Source organism: Pleurodeles waltl, chromosome 9, assembly GCF_031143425.1.
Source record: "Pleurodeles waltl isolate 20211129_DDA chromosome 9, aPleWal1.hap1.20221129, whole genome shotgun sequence".
NCBI lineage: Eukaryota > Metazoa > Chordata > Amphibia > Caudata > Salamandridae > Pleurodeles > Pleurodeles waltl.
In genome coordinates this window covers 68,887,625-68,906,345 of record NC_090448.1, presented here as the reverse complement: position 1 = coordinate 68,906,345, position 18,721 = coordinate 68,887,625, and the positions used below count along the sequence as shown (strand labels likewise).

Below are 18,721 nucleotides of genomic sequence, written 5' to 3'. Positions count from 1 at the left end.
GGTACTCCATCAGCTGCTATCACTGGAGGGTTATATCTCAGTTCATCAGGCGGAGATGGTAGTGGTCTGAAAGCAACATTTGTCAAGTTTAGCATATAGCGAGTTCCTTTGTAGATATTGTAGCCTCTCTTTTACATGCTTTCTGTGGTCTGATTTGGAATCAGAAAACAGGATGTCTTCTAGATACAAGATAATGAAGGTATCAAAGATGTGATTAAACATATCATTCGTCAGATGTTAAAACACATCTGTTGCATTTCGGAGGCTAAATGACATGACGGATGTTAAAATCAGTCTTCCACTTATCCCCTCCCATGATTCAAACCAAATTGTAGCTTCCTCTGAGGTCTAGTTTGGTAACTACTTGCTCCTTCTATACGTGGTTCAGTAGTACTGATCAAGGTAGAGGGTAATGATTCCTAATGTATCTGCTGTATAATTATGGATTTGCTGTATCTGTGACATATTCAGTGTTACAGATTTTCACAAAAAGTGTTGTCTTTAGCATAAACAAATTGAAAGCTACTAAAAAAATGAGCACTAGATCTGAGCAAATGGGGGGAGGTAGATGTGGTGGGGGCTAGAACGGGCGCCAGACAATCAGTAATCACAGCAAGGCTATGCCTTCATACCATATCTCCCTGTTGTAAATGAAGTTCTTTCTGTGTCTTTAATAGTCTTCGGTCTTTCCTTCCTAGCAGTAGTATATTGCTCTGGCAGTTAAACTTCTGATCCATTAAACGTATGGTAACTCCACAGTCAATCACAGCTATTATTCTTAGGCGTCCTGTGAGAGTAGCCAGGATAACTTCCAAGGGTCAATCTCTTGTCAGTAGCAAACACTTGCCATTGAATTGAGTCCACCCTGCATTTGATGATCAGGCTTTCACATTTCTCAAAAGCTAGGGATAAGTTTTTGAAAAATGACATAAAATGACAATATAAACAAGCACCTTCTTTTCTCTGCATCTCTATTTTCATCTAGTAAGACCTTAGTTATCCAATATGCACTGGTTCCAGAGTTTCAGTTTATCTCTGATTCCTCTCTAAAGAGTTAGAGGCTCCCAGTGCCTTAGATTCCTTTTTCTTTCACTGCTTTAGGGTTTTGTGTATCAATTTGCAAAGCTAACTCTAGCAGATCATTCACAGTTGTGGGACAATGCTGACAAATGCTAAAGCATATTTTACCATCTTTTGGAGTCCATGGGAAAAGTGAGCAACTGATGCCATACCTGTTCAGCTTGCCTCTGTCTTAAGCTGCTGTTCCTGCCTAATTTAATTAATGGGTTATTGTCACCTTGCTGTTACATAAGGAGGCCCATATGTAGTGTCTGAGATGGCCAAATATAGTTGCGTAAATTGTTCTAATACTGGCCACATCATAAGGAATCTTTCACCAAATATGATAAAATAAAGTCCACCTTCTCCTTTTCAGTTATTAAATGGTCAGCCTGGCATAAAATGTTTAATTTACACTGAGCAATGAGGCCTGGAGACCGTTATGAATTTCTTGTGTATTTCCCCAGGGGGCAAAAGCCGTAGACCATCTTCCTACAAAAGGTGCTGTTGTCTCTGTTGCTAGGAACGGCAGTAGGTTTTGGTCTAAAAGGTAAAATTGATTAATATTTAACATCTTTCTTGGTGAGCAATTTCCATCTTGAATCTCACGAACAGCTTGTGCGAGTGTATTAATAGATTAACTTCAGATTCCATGATTCCAGAATGAACTGCCAGGAATGGGATATTGCACAAAAGGAGTTTGATGCCAGTCCTAAATTTCCACCCCATTATAACTCGCAAATTAAAATGGAAATCAATTTCCAATTGTATACAAGGAGAGGGAGAGAAGTAAGATATTGGAAAACAGAAGATCCGAACTGAATTCAACGGGAGCTGAAGTCTTGAGTTCACAGCTAATAATATATGGTGTGCAGCCTTAGCATTACATCAGAGGCTGATTTGGGTAACCTCTGCAGGCTGTGTACGGCAAAACATATCATGTCATATGATTACCACCTCCACATCAGGGTGTTTGTGAACCTTTGTTTGAAGGTTGAATCCGGTTACCCTGAGTTTGTCAAACTTGAGAAGCAGGATAGAACACAGCAGCACAAAAAGGTATGAGATATATAACATGTTAACAGTAAACAAACTGAACAAAATGCGAGACAACCGAGGGACAAAATAGACATGAAATATGCATGCAAAGCCGAGCAAGAACTGATACAAACATATGGGGCACCTTGTAGCACTCAAGAACTTGCTACGCATGTTGTTCATTGTAGACTCTCCCTACATAGTACCGGAACCTTTCCCGTGCTGCCTATTCTCCGACCTGTCTCTAAGTCCCACTCTTAATAGGTGCCCCATCCTACTCAGTCTGGTTGTCCACCTCTTCCATTGACCTGACACTGTTATGACTTTCCACCATATGTGCTTCATTGGTAACACTGTTGTTGGACCGTTTACCTAATGCTCTTTATTTGTAACACTGTTGTTGGACCTTGCCCTTTTAAGCAGGGTCACCCCGCAGATTTTTTGCCTTCTGTTACTAAATCCATTTTGTTGGCCTTAGGGCTCTGTGCACTTTTGACCCTGCTAACCGGTGGTAACATGTTTGTGCTGTCTCCCTAAAACATGGTACAATTGGCATCTACTTGACTGGTACATTTAATTTACATATACGTCCCTAATACCTCGGGCCCTAAATTAAATGCTATCAGTGGACCGCAGCACTCATTGTGCCACCTACTAAATTAGCCTTTTAAAACATGTCCGGCCTGCCACTGCAGCTTATAGTGCAGATTTAGACTGCAAACAAAGCCTTCTTTTTTTAATACATACAAGTCAACTGTAAGGTAGATCCTAAAGGCTCATAGGGCAGGGAGCATGGTATTTAAAAAGTCGGACATGTAGGTTTAAGTTTTCCATGTCCTGACAATGGAAAAACTCCTAAAGTCATTTTTTACTGTTAGGCCGATCTCTCCCACAGGCTAAGACTGGGGTCCTTTTTTAAATTATTAAGTGCTAACTTTAGATTCGGAGCAGATAGAGGTATGTTGTTTATACTCAAATGAACTGTAAATTAAAATCCTCTTTAATGGTAGAGTCGGATTTAAGTTACTATTCTGAAAATGGCAGTTTCAGAAAATTGGCATTTTCCTGCCCAAAACAAATGTGCTTTCCTGCCAGTGTTCTGGGTCACATGACTGTGAAAGGCTCATCTGCTGTGGCCTGTGTATTGCTTCCAGACAATGAGACAAAGGAAGCCTAGGGTTAGGGGCGAGGGTCGAGGGTCTTCCTGACCTGATTACATTTCAAAGAGTTCTGTTTTCAGCACACACAAAGGAACCTGACACCAGGCCTGCCCTGCCTTTTTGTCACCCTAGACAATTTGTAGCAAGGACCAAGAGAAGGGGAAGAACTGACTAAAACTATTTTGGTGGTAGGCCAGGAAATTACCCCACAAAATGGCTGGCACCAGCTATAAAGGTTGGACCCTCAGAACCATTTGTCCGAACACTCCTGGATTTGTAGCAGGTTTAGAAGAAGGCGGGCTGTTGCCAGAGGGAATGCCCTGCTGCTGGAAAGATTGCATTGGTGTCTGAAACAACATAAATTGGACCTTGTTGCCTTGATCCCAAGCTACCCAGGGTCACTCCAAAGGTCACTTGACTGGCCTCCTATGTGAGCTACAGGGACACAGCACCTTCCAGAGGTCTGCCTGCAACTGTTCAGCTGACCAGCACGAACTGGGCTTGCCTGTACCTGCCTGAGCCCTGCTGCTGGCCTCTGCTGGAGTGAGGCCTGATCCCCAAAAGGTGTCCCCCAGTCCTGGATCTTTGCCTGGCGTCAGTGCAGGATCCTCCTAAAGAAAAAGGTGACTATGCTGAAGTTTGGGCTCCTCATAACCACGATTGGGCCCTTTCGTGCCAAGACTCTGCTGCCTGCGACGACTGGCAGCGACTGCCAGCAAAACACACTCCTCATACCATCAAAGACCGTCTGCAGCGACCACCAGCTCAGGACCTGCACTTCACACTGACAGTGACCATCAATGACGATTTACCACCACAAAGCTCTAGCAACTACCAGGTTTTCAGGCTGCAGCGACATTAAGCTTGACCTGCTTTTAGCATGAATAACCTCCTCCAAGGTGAATATAACTTTCCATGCCACACTTGAAAAGGTAACTTTTCAGCTGCACTAATCTGGTCCCTGTATCTGACCTGCAATCCATCAGAGTAGGCCTGAGCATGTGACTTTCCCACAGTCTAGCACGGCCAGATAACCACAAGTGGAGCTTTGTGCTTCTTGGCGCTATTTTTACTGAATCTTAAAGTGCAATATATCTAGTTCTGCTGATTGAATTTTGTTTGCTATTAGGTCGTTTATTTATTAAAAGTTATATCCCAAGCAGTTTTAGAAAAATAGATTTTCTTTTGTTTTCTTTTCACTTTTATTGTTTGTGTGCTGCATAAGTACTTTACACATTGCCTCAAAGTTAATACTGACTGCTTTTGTGCCAAACTACCCGCGGGTTAAGCACAAGTTAACTTAGTGACATTTGTGGTTCACCCAGACCTAGTATAGCGGTTGTTACTTGAGCGGGGCTCTCACCCCACTCAAATAATGACCCAATTTCTTACAACTATCCTTAGGCTTTCAAGAGAACGCAGCTAAACCTTTCATGATGGAGGGTGGCCACTTTTCTGGTTTGCAGTTAATTTGAGATAATTTCATATGGCAATATGCAAGGATTGTGTACCATGTCCCAGAGAGAGCCTCAATTTGATAATTATTAAGAGTGTTGTTAACTTTGAATAAGGTGCAAAATTGTTTCAAGACAACTCTCTTGATCAGCTTGCTAAAAACATAACCATTCAGGATTCGTTTAAAGGTAGAGAAGGCTCTGGGCACGAGTCCGACATTATTCAGGATTGGTTTGATATGGGAAGTCTTTCCGGGTACAGAGGAAGAAGTTGTAAAAGACAGAACTGTGGATAATGCTTGTTATCAATATGAAGAAGTTATCTTTGAAGATGTGTTGAAGGCATGGATTATTGACTTAGACAGCCCACATGAATTTAACAAAGTCCATGAATTACTTGAAAATCAGAGGTGAAGCAGAGGAGCATTAGAGTCTTTTTGGAACATGCATTCATGGTGGGCAGAGAAGATGGAAAGAGCCAGAGGTTTTGGACGAGAGGTAGGATTCCAAGGTGGAGGCCTTATGGACATCGTGCTAAGAAGTTTAGAGGACCTGCAAATGGGTAAAATCTATAGCGATGCAATGAAGGTTCCTCAATTCATAAAGAATTTTGTTAAGTGCTCTGGAGAACAAGGTCAAGTAGTAAACTCTCTTTGCTTTCCTGTAGTGTTATATATTTTGCTGTGAACTCTTATAGTCTTTTTTTCCAGAATCTTTCTAGTAATCAGTTGTTGTATTTGACAGCCAGCAATCCTTTGGTAAAAATCAGCTTTTTATGTGGTCTTGTGGAGGGGTGTAGAGGTTTCATTGTAATTGATTTGTTAAGCGCTGAGGTTAGTCAGAGGGCAAAATGAAATACTGGTATGTGGGTTCAGGAGGTTGTCTATCCTTTATTTGATGTTGGTCTATTTTTTATGTGTTTCTTGAGGTTCAGAGATGGAGGATTCTTCAATGTGGGAGGGGTAGAGAGTGAAGCTAATTGCATTATGGTCAGTCAAGAAGATTACTTATTTTCCCATGCGAGGAGAGCACTACATCTAAGATGTATCTGGCTGAGCGTGATTAGGTCTAGACATCAGTTGGTGCAGGTTCAAGGCCCAGGTTCAAGATCAAGTCTGTAGGCTGAGGCAGGCTAGTTATGTTGAGTGTAGATTTTGAGTTATCTGAGAATGCAGAGATTGCGGTGAATCAGAGTGATAGTGACAATGAAGTCCCGGAAGACTTGAGCTGAGGCAGAATTATAAGGGGTGGATGTCGAACAGTGGAAATGAGCGTGCAGCATTGTTGGAAAGAGAGCACCAGAAAGGTAGTGCTTCACCTTTAGCAGCAGAGTGGTCAGGGACTTAAGTAACAGGTAGCGTAGTCATGTAGATGGCAGTGACTGCTCCATATCTTTATCAGTGTGTTTCTGTGAGTAGATCAGGTACCAGGGGATGAACTCCTCCAGAACATGGGCAAAGTCGGCTGCTAGCTGTAATGAAGATGATGTCTAGGCTAGAATCAAAAATCAAGTAAGATGTGGAAGCAGTATTTATCAATCTTGCATTGATGAGGATGCAAGAGACCAAGCATTTTAAGGGAGAGGTGGTGAAGAGAGTAGATTACTGGCAGAACCATCAACACCCGCTTGAAGATTCTGTTATGAGGCAGGTTTCATTAAGGACAATTGGAGGTTCCCTTTTCTTTCATGGATCTGTAATACATGTCTATGTATGTCTGTCTCAGCCTGCTACGGACTTTGGAGTTTTAAATTTCTAAAATCCTAGCCATGGGTTGGAGAAATGTTTGAAAGATGGCCCACACTCAAAAGCCCTGATTTACACTTAATATACATTTCTCACAGATACTGTCCATGACCCCAGAACACCATCACAAAGAAGATGGGAACAAAATCTTCAATTGGAATTGACGCCCAGGGAATAAGAAAAGCTGTTTGAGAGGGCTCACAGTTTTGCCCTAGATGTGCACTAGTGTGAAATGCAGCACAAGATACTGGCCTGTCGGTATCAAACCTCTGAGAAAATTGACAAATGTAGCTCTTCAGCCAGTGACAAAGGTTGGAGGGGGTGTGATGTAAAGATTCCTTTTTACATCTCTTGTGCCATTGTCCCAAGCTGGGGAGATATTGGGATGAAGTCATAGAAGTCTGGATTTCTATGAGACCTTAGTGCAGAGGTCTTCAAACGTTTTGATGCTAAGACCCCCCTGTCAAAATATTTTTGGGCGTAAGGACCTCCTCCTGACTAACATTTCTAGAATCTAGTACTCCTTATCATCGACAAACATCGCAAACCATAAAAGCCCCCCCCCCCAATTTCCAATCATTTTTACTGTGGGGAAATAATATTAGTGTTTAGCAAACCAAAGGTTAGTGGGTGACTGTGGTTTGGAGTCAGCAGCTTACCACACAGTTCAAAGTCTCAAAAAAGAATTACCCCAAAATTCACTGTAGTACTTTATTTTTCAAAACCAAAACTTGGTTTGACAAAACTTACTTGGATGATAGCACCTTGCTGAACTAATGTGATGGGTGCGCTTGTCTTTCTCCAGAGAGACAGCCAATCTGTGGTTGAACCTTGTTAGCACCAGTTTAACACTCAAATTTAGCAATAAGTAACAAAAAGGTGACCAGTCCTGGTTTGCAAAGGACCTTCTACTGCTCTGCAACACATCGCTGCTTTTTAGTACTCTTTGAACCATTTGAGCTATAAACAATAGTTTTTGTTAAACTCAGCAGATTATGCAGCAGATCATGGACTATGTGGCAAATCTAGAATTATGTGACAATTGCCACACAATCACATAATTCCAATGGCCCTGGGTATGATGGCTGTAATGCATGAGCTGCAACTTTAGGGCACAGCATCCGAGGAGAACGATACTATATTTCATGGGATGCTGACGGCTTGGCTGTTACAACTGCATGGAACTGGAGGTTGCTGAACATCATAATTAAAACATACCATTTATAGTCATTAATAATGAAGTGTATTTTAACATTGTGAAAACAGACGTTCTATTTTAGCAAATACTGACTCCTGGTCATATTAGTTTGCTGCTGTTGCTGGCATCAGTTTTTAGGTGTTTCACCACCAGGTAGGTACATTTAATCAATAATCAATAAATTTGTTGAGCGTGCTACTGACCCGGTAGGGTCTCAAGGCGATGGGTGGGGGGAGGTACGGTGGGTGGGGAGAGGTTTGGGGGGGGGATAGGGTGCTACTGCCAGGTCTTGAGGTGCTTCCTGAAGGTCAGGAGGTCTTGCGTAGGTTGGTGGGGGAGGGGGAGTTCCTGGTTTTGGCGGCGAGGTGGGAGAAGGAGCTGCCGCTGGATGTGGTGCATGAATGCGAGGGACTGTTGAGAAGGCAAGATCAGCGGAGCTGGCGTGTCAGGATGTGGAAGTTAAGTCGATCGTTGAGGTAGGCCGGTTCGGTGTCATGGAGGTCTTTGTGAGCGTGGATTAGGATTTTGAACACGATCCTTTTGTTGACAGGTAGCCAGTGTAGGGCTCTGAGGTGGGTGGAGATGTGTTTGTGGCAAGGGAGGTTGAGGATGAGCCATGCTGAGGCGTTCTGGATGCACTGGAGTTTTCTCTGGAGCTTGGCCGTTGTTCCCACGTAGAGGGCGTTGCCGTAGTCCAGTCTGCTGCTGACGAGGGCGTGGGTGACCATTCTTCTGGTTTCTACGGGAATCCACCTGAAGGTCTTGTGGAGCATTCAAAGGGTGTTGAAGCATGAGGACAAGATGGCGTTGACTTGCTGGGTCATGGAGAGAGAATAGTCCAGTATGAAGCTGAGATTGCATGCGTGGGTGGTGGATGTTGGGGGTGGCCGGCCACCAGGAGTCGTCCCATGCTGACTTGTTGGGTCCAAAGATTATGATCTCGTTTTTTTCTGAGTTCAACTTGAGGTGGCTTGCTGTCATCCAATTAGCGATGGCGAGAAGTCCGGTGTGGAGGTTGTTCTTGGCGGTTGCGGGGTTCCTTGTGAAGGAGAGAATGAGCTGGGTGTCGTCAGCGTAGGAAATTATGTTGAGGCCTTGGGGTCGGACTATGCTGGCGAGCGGAGCCATGTAGATATTGAAGAGGGTGGGGCTGAGTGAGGATCCCTGGGGGACTCCGCATATGGTCTTGGTGGCCTTAGACCGGAACGGGGGAGGCAAACTCTTTGTGTTCTTTTGGAGAGGAAGGAGGTGAGCCAGTCCAGGGCTTTGTGGCGAATTCCGGCGTCGAAGAGGCGTGTGCGAAGGGTTTGGTGGCATATGGTGTCGAAGGCTGCGGAAAAGTCGAGAAGGATGAGGGCAACTGTTTCACCTTTGTCAAGCCTGGTCCTGATGTCATAGGTGCGGACGATGAGGGCGGTCTCGGTGCTGTGTTTTTTGCGGAACCCAGACTGGGAGACGTCGAGTAGGCTGTTGTCCTCCAGGAAGCAGCAAAGTTGGTTGTTGACTATCTTCTCTATGACCTTTTTGCTTAGGGGCTAAGAAAAAAAGTGCTTGTGCATATAATAATATAATAGTAACATACATCCAGCAGTATTATCACATCATGACATCAGATAGGACTTTTGAAGCCAACCCCAATTGTATATATGAGAACAGACAATTCACTCTCATGGAGCATCAGGGGGCATTATAAGATCTTATAGATCACCCAACCCGAATTTGGCTGGTTGCTCTCTCAGAGGGGCCAAACAGCCCATATCTATGAGACTACCAAATTATGTGCAATGATATTACCCGGCCTTAAACAAAGTGCTAATTCAGGTGTGGTACAACTCACCCCCTTTGCATTTAAGAAAGGGGTAGAACCACCGGTGCCGAGCCTTTTCAAATTTCTTGCAGAACAAGGTAAAGTGTGCAACATTGTCTACCTCCTCAGGGCTGCAGTCACAATACTCCAGACCAGCCGCCAGCCTAAGGGTGCCTACCAAATAACTTTTTAAAGGCAGCACCCCAGCCTGCATTTTAGATATAGCGAGCGTTTTAGTTCAGGGGACAACAGACCCAGATAATCGGGGGGCAGGGTCGTAGGCATTTGCTGAAGTAATAACTTGCAATTGATTCAGGCCTAGGTTCCTGGCACGCCCTTATCCTATTGAATTCTCAATATCAATCTTTTACCTGGCCCACAGTCTACTGATTAACTCTACCCGGATCCACTCACAGAGCCTCTAGGTGTAGATTGTTTAAGATCTTCTTAACATGTGCCCCCCACGAGCACTTCCCTGTCCTGCCACTCACGGTGACCTCTGCGAGGGTTTCCAAGTACACTGCTGCCTTAGAATTGCATACTAACTTTACCCATTGTAACACTGGCCTAAGGACTGCTAGTTATGATGCTGGCTTCAGGCTGAGCTCTGCGAAGAGAGCCTTCAAGGGGGTTCCTGGACCTAACCCCAATAAGGTTCTCAGGAAGTTATTCTCGGCTACTTGTAGCACACAGGTGTTTGCATATCCCCAAAGCTCTGCCCCGTAAAGTGCGGCAGCCACAGCCTTCAGGATAGTGCTGATGCTTCTAGCTCCAACCTTGTACTTTAGCTTCAATATTGCCCCTGCTGCTTGCTTGAGAACTATGGCTGCCTTCAGTACCTGATTGTCCCAATTTATAATTTCCAAGAAGCACACGCCCAGATAGTCAAAATGCTTGACAGTATCAACTGATATATCCTTGATCGTTAATTTCCGCCAAAGGTGGGGTGATGGCTGCAAGGTCATCCCCATGGTCTTACTGCAGTTAATGATCAGTGATTTTTTCTTTGCAATATTGTACAAATCGACTGAGTAGCCCGTGAGCTGCATTTTCCATACGTGCCATAAGCACTGCATCGTCTGCAAATAATATTGGGACCTTCCTACTGGCTACGACAGGAAAATCTAACTGTTCTTCTAGGAGATAGTGGACAACATCATTCAGGAACAGACTAAAAAGTAAGGGTGCCAGTACACATCCCTGCCGGATTACAGAATCAAGGACCGAGGAACATCTTCCATTGTCGAAGGTAGCCTTAGGAGCACCCTCTGACGTGGTACGCCCATTAGCAAATCAGAGGCAGTTATCTAATAAAAGATTCGTGAAAGCTTCGGCCTTTTTTGTCCATTTAAAACAGCCCAGAGCTGTCGCGGGGATCCCTAAGCTGAGATCTTCCATCAAGATTTCACTGGTATTGAAGGCATCGCAGTTTTTTTTTTTTAAAATCTCCACAGATCAGCAGCAAACTCCTACCTTCTACGTGCCCTCCGTGGGTTTATCATCTATCATATCCCATCTAACTCTTCCAATGTATGCAGCGCACTCCTTCCAGAGCGCCTGAATGTCTAGGGACCATGCTGGCGGGATGTATGCATTCAAGATGTTAACCAACCCTCCTGGTCTAAGTCTCACTTGTTGGATATTAGCTGAAACCACCCTGGGTGGCAGATAAACTTGCTCTACTTTGCAGTTTAACTTACACGAGACCCACATTGCATCACAACGGAATGGCGGGTAGCCAGTGCATCAAACCCCAGGAACCCATTTATACATATTTTATCAGTGACCCAGTTTTCTTGAAAACAACAAACATCGTATGAACTAACAAATTCTAGCAAGTCGTATTGTCTTCCATTTTGCTAGCAAGGCCTGCTTAGTTCCAAGACAACATTTGTAGACAGGCCTCCTTTGACTTATTGCAGGTGGGGAGTATAGGATTATAGGATATTGGGGGGGGGGGGGGTAACAGAACGGGGCAGGGGAGTTCCTTCCTTACTTAGTCAAATCTCACTCTGAAGGGGGCTCCTGAATTTCCGGTCAATGCAGCCGCTACCCATGACCAGTCTCCCCTTCTTTCTTCTTACCATATTTAGGGATCCAAATTTGCGGTCTATTCTTGTGGTTGGTAATGGTCAAAGTTTCCCCCACTCTGATGCCGTGGGCTGGAGCCCTTCTCATTTTTCTCCTTGCTGTAGACCCACATTGATACGCGTTGGCAGTCCTCAGCATACTCCTGCACCACTCAACCAAACAATTTTTCCTTAGGTTGGGATCAGTGCACGGTAGCACATCAATCCCCATTATTTGGAAACAGTCTCCATACTTAAGGATGAGTCTAGCAATACTCACAGCAGGGTGGGCGCACCGCCCACTACAATCAGACCAGTATTGCTTACTCCTCAGCCGCATACACATTTTAAGTTTAACCCAAGTTGATGTGAACTATGATTAAGAAAATGTGATTGAAATACAATACCGTTGATCTCAAGTGTAGACAGGAAAGAATCTCGAACTGGAGCGAGTGAATACAGAGCGAACAGAAACACATCCAAATCGGACGGCGGAGAAAAAACAACCTAAGAAAGAACTTGATGCCCATGTGCAATAGCATCAAGAAGGAGGAGCCACTCGATCCTGTGACTCGATGAGCCTTCTCCAAGAAAAACAACTTGCAACACTCCAAGCCCAACACTAGATGGCAGAATAATGCACAGCATGTAAATCTACAGAACTACATGCCACGAACAGATGTGTACTGGTAAGTAACATTTTCCTACTATCCATGAAGTAGTTTCTATAAGATGAGTCATAAAGCAGCTCAATCCAGACATGACTGACCCTGGTTTTTTCTTTAGGCAAAGTGGCAATACCTGCACTCTGGTGGTTCCTTGAGAAGTACCCTTCACCTGATATAGCCAGAGCTGCTGACTGGAAAGAAATGTCTGAGCTCATTAGACCTCTTGGACTGCATGACCTCCGGTCCAAGGCCATTGTACGTTTTTCAGGTAGGTATCAGCCAAGATAACTTCAAGGTGGTTTAGGGAATAGAGAGTCTATGGGTCATACAGGAATCTGGAGTGAAAGATATACCGATAAGCTGACTACATGCAATGCTCCCTAAACGGCCCGCACAATTTACTGTAGCAACATTTAAATGCTTGAAGAACCCCACTGCAAGGGGGTCACAAAACACCTCCTTGGTGAATCTAGTCTTTCTCCAGTGATGTAAGCAATTGAAACCCCTGCACAGGGATACACCGTGAACCTTGCACTTCATTTGATATAAAAGTGAATCATTGTGTGTATATCAAATGATTACTCACAAATCAGCATCAATGTACAACCAGTTTCCAGAAGCGAAGCTAAGGGTGGCAAGGTGTTGAGGTTTTTTCAAGTTTGAACTAGATATGGAGCGGGTGAAACATGTCCGACAATTGATTTATCTCCAAACATAGGTCCTACTTTTACTAGATAAGACATAATCCCCCTCATAGGTCGATTTTGGACAAAATTGAACAGACTGAATTCAATAGCACATGCTCGTACAGTGTTCATAAATACTACATTACATTTTTGCTTTTTTACTTTCCAGATGAATACCTGGCCAAAGATTGGCGGTATCCAATTGAGTTACATGGGATTGGAAAGTACGGAAACGATTCTTACAGAATTTTTTGCATCGAAGAATGGAAAGAGGTACGAGAAGGGCAAAAAAGGTGCCATTGGTTTGTTGTCTGGTATAGTACACAAGGTATATCTGGCATTCAAATTAACACCTTTTCTATGTTACAATGAGTAGGGGGATCCAAACAGACGTGTATCTCTGGCATGACTGAGTCTTCGATATCTTTGAATTGTGATAATAATTAAATAATCTTTGCCTTGGAAAACACTTTGGATGTTTAACAGTTCTGCAAGCAATTAAGGCAATAAATAAGTAGCAGTAAATACATTTTGTTTTGCGGAAAACAAAATAAAGTAGTGTGACTACCATTGGATTTAATCTACAGAAAATATTTCTGGTTTTGGGGGTGTAATAGAATTTAGCATTCCATTGTTCAGCTCTGAAGCACTGTTTATGAAGAACAATTGCAATAGAGGTTTTAGGATAACACTATTGGCAGTGACCTCAATGTGGTCATATTGCTGACATCATCATTTTCTACATAACAGGAAGGACTCAAACAAGCTGGCACCTTACTTTCGCCAAAATCCTAGGTTTCATGTGCAATAATGTTTTTTAAGGAGAGAAACTTGTGTAGTGCTTTTCTGATATTCTGCCACTGTATAATGCTTTTCTTTTGTCTTCGGTTAAGTCTTTTACAAAAAGAGTGTGTTGTTATTTAGATGTTTGGCATCTAGATTGGCGAAATGCTGTGTTTGGAAACCATCTGGCTGTGTACAATATAAGCATACTGTTTATGCCCATCTTCCCATTTCTCTTGAAATGTCATATGTAAATTCTATAAAACATAGTATTTCTAGAATGAAGTTTGTTTAGTGAGAAATAGAAGACTAAAATAGGACAGTCTGTCTCTGGCAATGTTTTTTCATGGTGGTTTTCTAGAAAAAGGCCAACATATAACATTCACAAGTAATTGGCTTTAGATCCTGTTAACCATCTGATTGCCCTTTCAATTTGTTCCATGTCAAATTTTGAAAGTTATATATAGTTTTGTTAAATAAACAATACTCTCCTATTATTATTGACAAGATCCATTCAATGTCGTTCTGGTAGTACAATCACACATGTTTGTTGTCCCTCACGGTACTTCTGTCAAAAATTAAAAAGAAAGGGTGCATATCTAACGTTGGTATTCTGTATTTTAATCTCCGCTGGTGAATTATGTGTCTGAAACCCACATGATTTTGAAAATGATTGCTCTAGCTAAACCTGTCAGGATCCCACATTAAAGCTGAAATGGTATTTTGGTTAGAATGTTTATCTTCCATTTCTCGCTGGAATCGCAAACCCTTCAGTTTTCCAGGGTCCTGTAGCCTACTACCACTTGGAATGCTGGAATCACTTGATGAAATTAAAAAACAGGAAAGAATATAAAATACAGCCTTGTTTCAACTATCTTGTATTGTTCCATCTCTCAATATTTTTATCAGTTTTTTTAAACTTTTTTGCCTGCTCTTGGTTAAGTACAACATAGTAACTGGGGGGGTACGTTTGGTGTGAACCTGGATTGGGTGGAGGTAAGATAGTGATTGAGCGTCATGCACCACTTTGGGAATGGTTGCCCTCAGGCCACAAACTTCAGTTCCTTTTTTAGGAAAGTCACCAAGCTTCACACACTCAGAAGAGAAGGGGGCCTTTCAGGACATCGACTCCATTTTTTTCATTAGATCCTCCTGTATAACTGTTGCTGAAAGCTAAATGAATGAGAATAATTCTTACTATAGCTTTGTTTTTGTTTCAGGTTCATCCTGAAGACCATAAGCTAAATCTTTACCATGCCTGGCTCTGGGAAAACTATGAAAAGCTTGGTCTCAGCTAAGACGAAATACAACTGCATGTATTTATTGTGCATAATGATGTGAATATATGTGCCCAACCAGTTATATTGTTGTGAAGAGTTATATTAAAGATACATATGTGTGTATAGCGTTGAAGATCAGAGACACTTGGGCTCACTGATGTGCTTCTCAGTGAAATGTATTGTTGCCCCACAGTCAAGTGTACACGTTTGCCTATATATATATATATATATATATATATATATATATATATTGGTCTCCCTCTCTTTCTCTATCTCCCTCTGTGTGTGTGTGTATGTGTGTATGTGTGTATATATGAATATATGTGTATATATATATCTATATATATTTATATTTGTGTGTGTTTGTGTACATATATATATACACCAAATATGTATTATTTGCCATTGAGGGATTCCGGTGACCTCTTATCAATGAGACAAAGTTATATGGCTTGTAAATGTTTCCAAGACGTCATTTTCGGAGTATACTTACTCATTTTCCATTTCTAGTATTAAATATCATGTTATATGTTCTACTTCACATTTGCCAATGGTTAAAAAATGTAATTCAAAGGAGTGATGTCATAGCTTTCCATTATGAACCGTTATTCGCAGTTATACATCCACATGAATTACAGGTTTTGAATATATAGCGTTAAATAAAGTGCCTAAATCCTAATACTGTAGCGTCCAAAATATGATATGCCATTGACAGATATTTTCCATTGATAAAATGTATCTTGATGTATTTTCAGGTGAAAGGTCAGCTACAAAATAAGCAAACAAGTTCAGGGACAACAAAATGTACCATATTTTAAAGATTGCTAAAATATGGTAAATGTGTTTTTTTTTATTATTTTTTTTAAAGCATAATTCTAGGGAAGGCCTCCTACCCTACACCATGCTTCAAAAAAAATAAATGCTCTCTTATTCCCACCACTGACAGTCTGCTCGTTAATGTCTGCAAATGAATCAGAGGCATGGCTGGAGAAGCCGTTTACCGCAGAACAGGCAAAAAGAGTAAATAGTTGAGAGTGTTCCTACATCATTTCCCTTGAACATTTTTATGTATAAACAAGGTAAAATGGCACAACATCTGAAATTATATTTTTGCATTTAGAAGGGAAGTTTTATTTTCCAACAAAATATAATTTATTTACACAGTATTGACTTGGAATTGTGTTAAAAACTTGTCATACTTAGAAAATAAAAAATAGTCAAACATTTAAAAATATACCTTTTATTTTTATTTTTTTACTTTAAACAATATGAGGTAGTATGGAATCAGACAGCATAATTCACATTATGTTTGATACTTCTAGGATATGAGTATTTTGTTAATCGGACAATAAAAAGCACAATATCTGTCTTTCTCAGGCTCTCAAAAAACATGTGTCCTCTTGTACCCTTTTGTTTTTTGGAATTGCACAATAGGTCAGAGAGGCAAGGCAATTTATTCAAGCACAGAGTACATTGTTCCTAATATACAACAATTAGATACTGTAAAAACTCTTATTCATGTGGGAAGGGGGATCCGAATGGGGCAGAGGTGCCCTTAAAACATTAGTAATAGGATGATGATGCAAAATGACATTTGTGTGGGTAGGAGTTCTCCTTTTTAGCAGTGCTGTAAGGAGCAATAGAACACCTTTGAACATGCTCTTCCCTGTTTGGAGCACTTTTTTCCCACATAAACAGTGAGTCTGCAGAAGCCTTTGTAGTATAGTCCACTGTTTATTGCCTCGAGTGTTGCAGATCATCTTAGTTCAGGAGCATATGAACCTTTATAAGACTTATTTTTTAGGTGTTCTGGTGATGTAGCACCCACTCTTACTCTTCTCATAGTAAATGTAAAAAAAGGGACTGGATTCCTTCTTGGGTAGTTCAGAAATAAGATATATTTCCTGGTTGATAATAGGTGTTAGTGTCTGTCCTGCTGTTCCTTCTAATTCTCTGCCCTCTTCTATAATGTACCAGTGCAAAGCACCTTCCCTTCCTCCGCCTTTTCTTTATCAGTGTAATAGACTTGGGCAGGTACTGGGATTCCCTCAGCAGTTTAATAACATGTTTGGAAATGATGTGAAGACTTTTGCAATCACATCTTTTTTTAAATTGCTTAGGAAATTTGAGAACTAATTTGTTGTATGTAACTGGAGGAAAAAGCTCTGGAGATACGTTTTTCAGTACTGGCATAAAAAAAGGAGAGTATTGACGTTTTTTTTCCTCAAATGCAACCAGGGCTTCAAATTTTATTCCCAAAAAGTGCACGCTGAGGGCCCTGGCATCTCTAGCATTCTTTGGGGACAATGTCATGTTACAGGGGCACTCCCATTATTCATAGCTCACACATCGCCTCTGTTTTTAGAAACTAACAAATATTGCATCAGTCGAAATCCCTATATGTAACAGCAGATATGATAATGTGTAATTAAAGTATTTCTAAAGAGAATTAGTGTATAATGTTTGTTTTTATGGCTTACATTTATTGAGATAACTGTAACTATATTTTTTGTAGAAAAAAATGTTTATACAGCAATAAAATTGTAATAAAAATACTGGTGTTTGTGGTATTCATTATTTTTTTATATTCTATAGGTTAGGAATGTTTTTTGAGAATACAACCACAAACAGGATCAGGAACTAAGGACCATATGTACGAACACTTTTTCCCATAGAGACAGAATGGGTAAAAACCTTTGCTACATCTGGCCCTAAATTACTAGGACATGGTGGAGAGTTTGATGCAATTGGATACATTTTTCATCTCTTCAGTCTGCCTAACGGTGAATCTTTTGCATATCCTACCAAAACTAGGCATACTTGCTTATTAATATACCTATTCTAATGCAATGCCGAGTGATAGTTTTTCTCCAAAGAAAGGGTCTGAATTTTTCCATTGTGTAACAGTGAATAGGTTTGCCATAAGACTCCAAGTTGCTTAGGTCCCTGCTTAAGATGACTTTCAAATATACCTTTGCCTGGATTTAAGAACCTGAATTGAGTAGTTTAAGAAACTGGATTATTATTTGGGGTGGGTGACTACTCACCTCAAGAAATAATCACAAACCTTGTCCAAATGAACCCTTAAAATCATTACATTAGCTCAAGCTCAACCCCTGGTAGCTATAGTATAGAACAGACCGGCTTAACTTGTGCCAATGTGTAAAGTATTTATGCAATACCAAAACAGTAACAAAGAGGAGATGCAACTTAATAAAAATCCAAAACAGGTTTAGAAAAATAGTGTACTATTTGAAAAACAAGTGTCATCAAAATGACAAACATCCATTTAGGGTATTTTGAGATAGGAATTTTAAAAGATTTAAGTAAAACTAAGTCAAATGCCAAAGCCAATGTTAGTCAGTGGTATACAAATAGTTAATATAACCTATTATTTTCCTATGGAAAAGCCAGCCTTTCTACAGTGAAAATAGCTTTTAGGGTTTTTTTTTACTGTAAGGACATGTTTAACATTAAATTCATACATATCCTACTTTTTAATACCATGCACCCTGCCTTGCGAGCAGTTAGGCCTACATAGGGGTGTGTTATAAATAGTTGAAAGGAAGGGTATGACTTGTCAAAAGGGTTTATTTTGACATTTTGAATTTGCAGTTTAAACCTGCAAATTATAGACTTTCAGTCATGTTTGCTCTGCCACTGTTTTGGGTGGTGTGTAATGGGTGCTGCAGACGACTAGTGACATTTAACTAGGTACACTTTTTACTAGGAACTTATAAGTAAGTTAAATGCGCCAATTAGGGGCATGCCAAT

General features: G+C 41.3%; 1 protein-coding gene across 1 annotated transcript in view; it reads left to right on the top strand.

Moving 5' to 3' along the window:
- Positions 1-17,480, top strand: part of MBD4 (methyl-CpG binding domain 4, DNA glycosylase) — a 152,426-nt gene extending 134,946 nt beyond the window's left edge. Inside the window, exons 5-7 of the mRNA XM_069206318.1 lie at positions 12,317-12,466; positions 13,054-13,157; positions 14,888-17,480. Of these exons, the coding sequence (XP_069062419.1) occupies positions 12,317-12,466; positions 13,054-13,157; positions 14,888-14,965 (332 nt within the window). The 3' untranslated portion in view covers positions 14,966-17,480. The remainder of the gene's footprint in view (positions 1-12,316; positions 12,467-13,053; positions 13,158-14,887) is intronic.
- Positions 17,481-18,721: the final 1,241 nt, after the last annotated feature.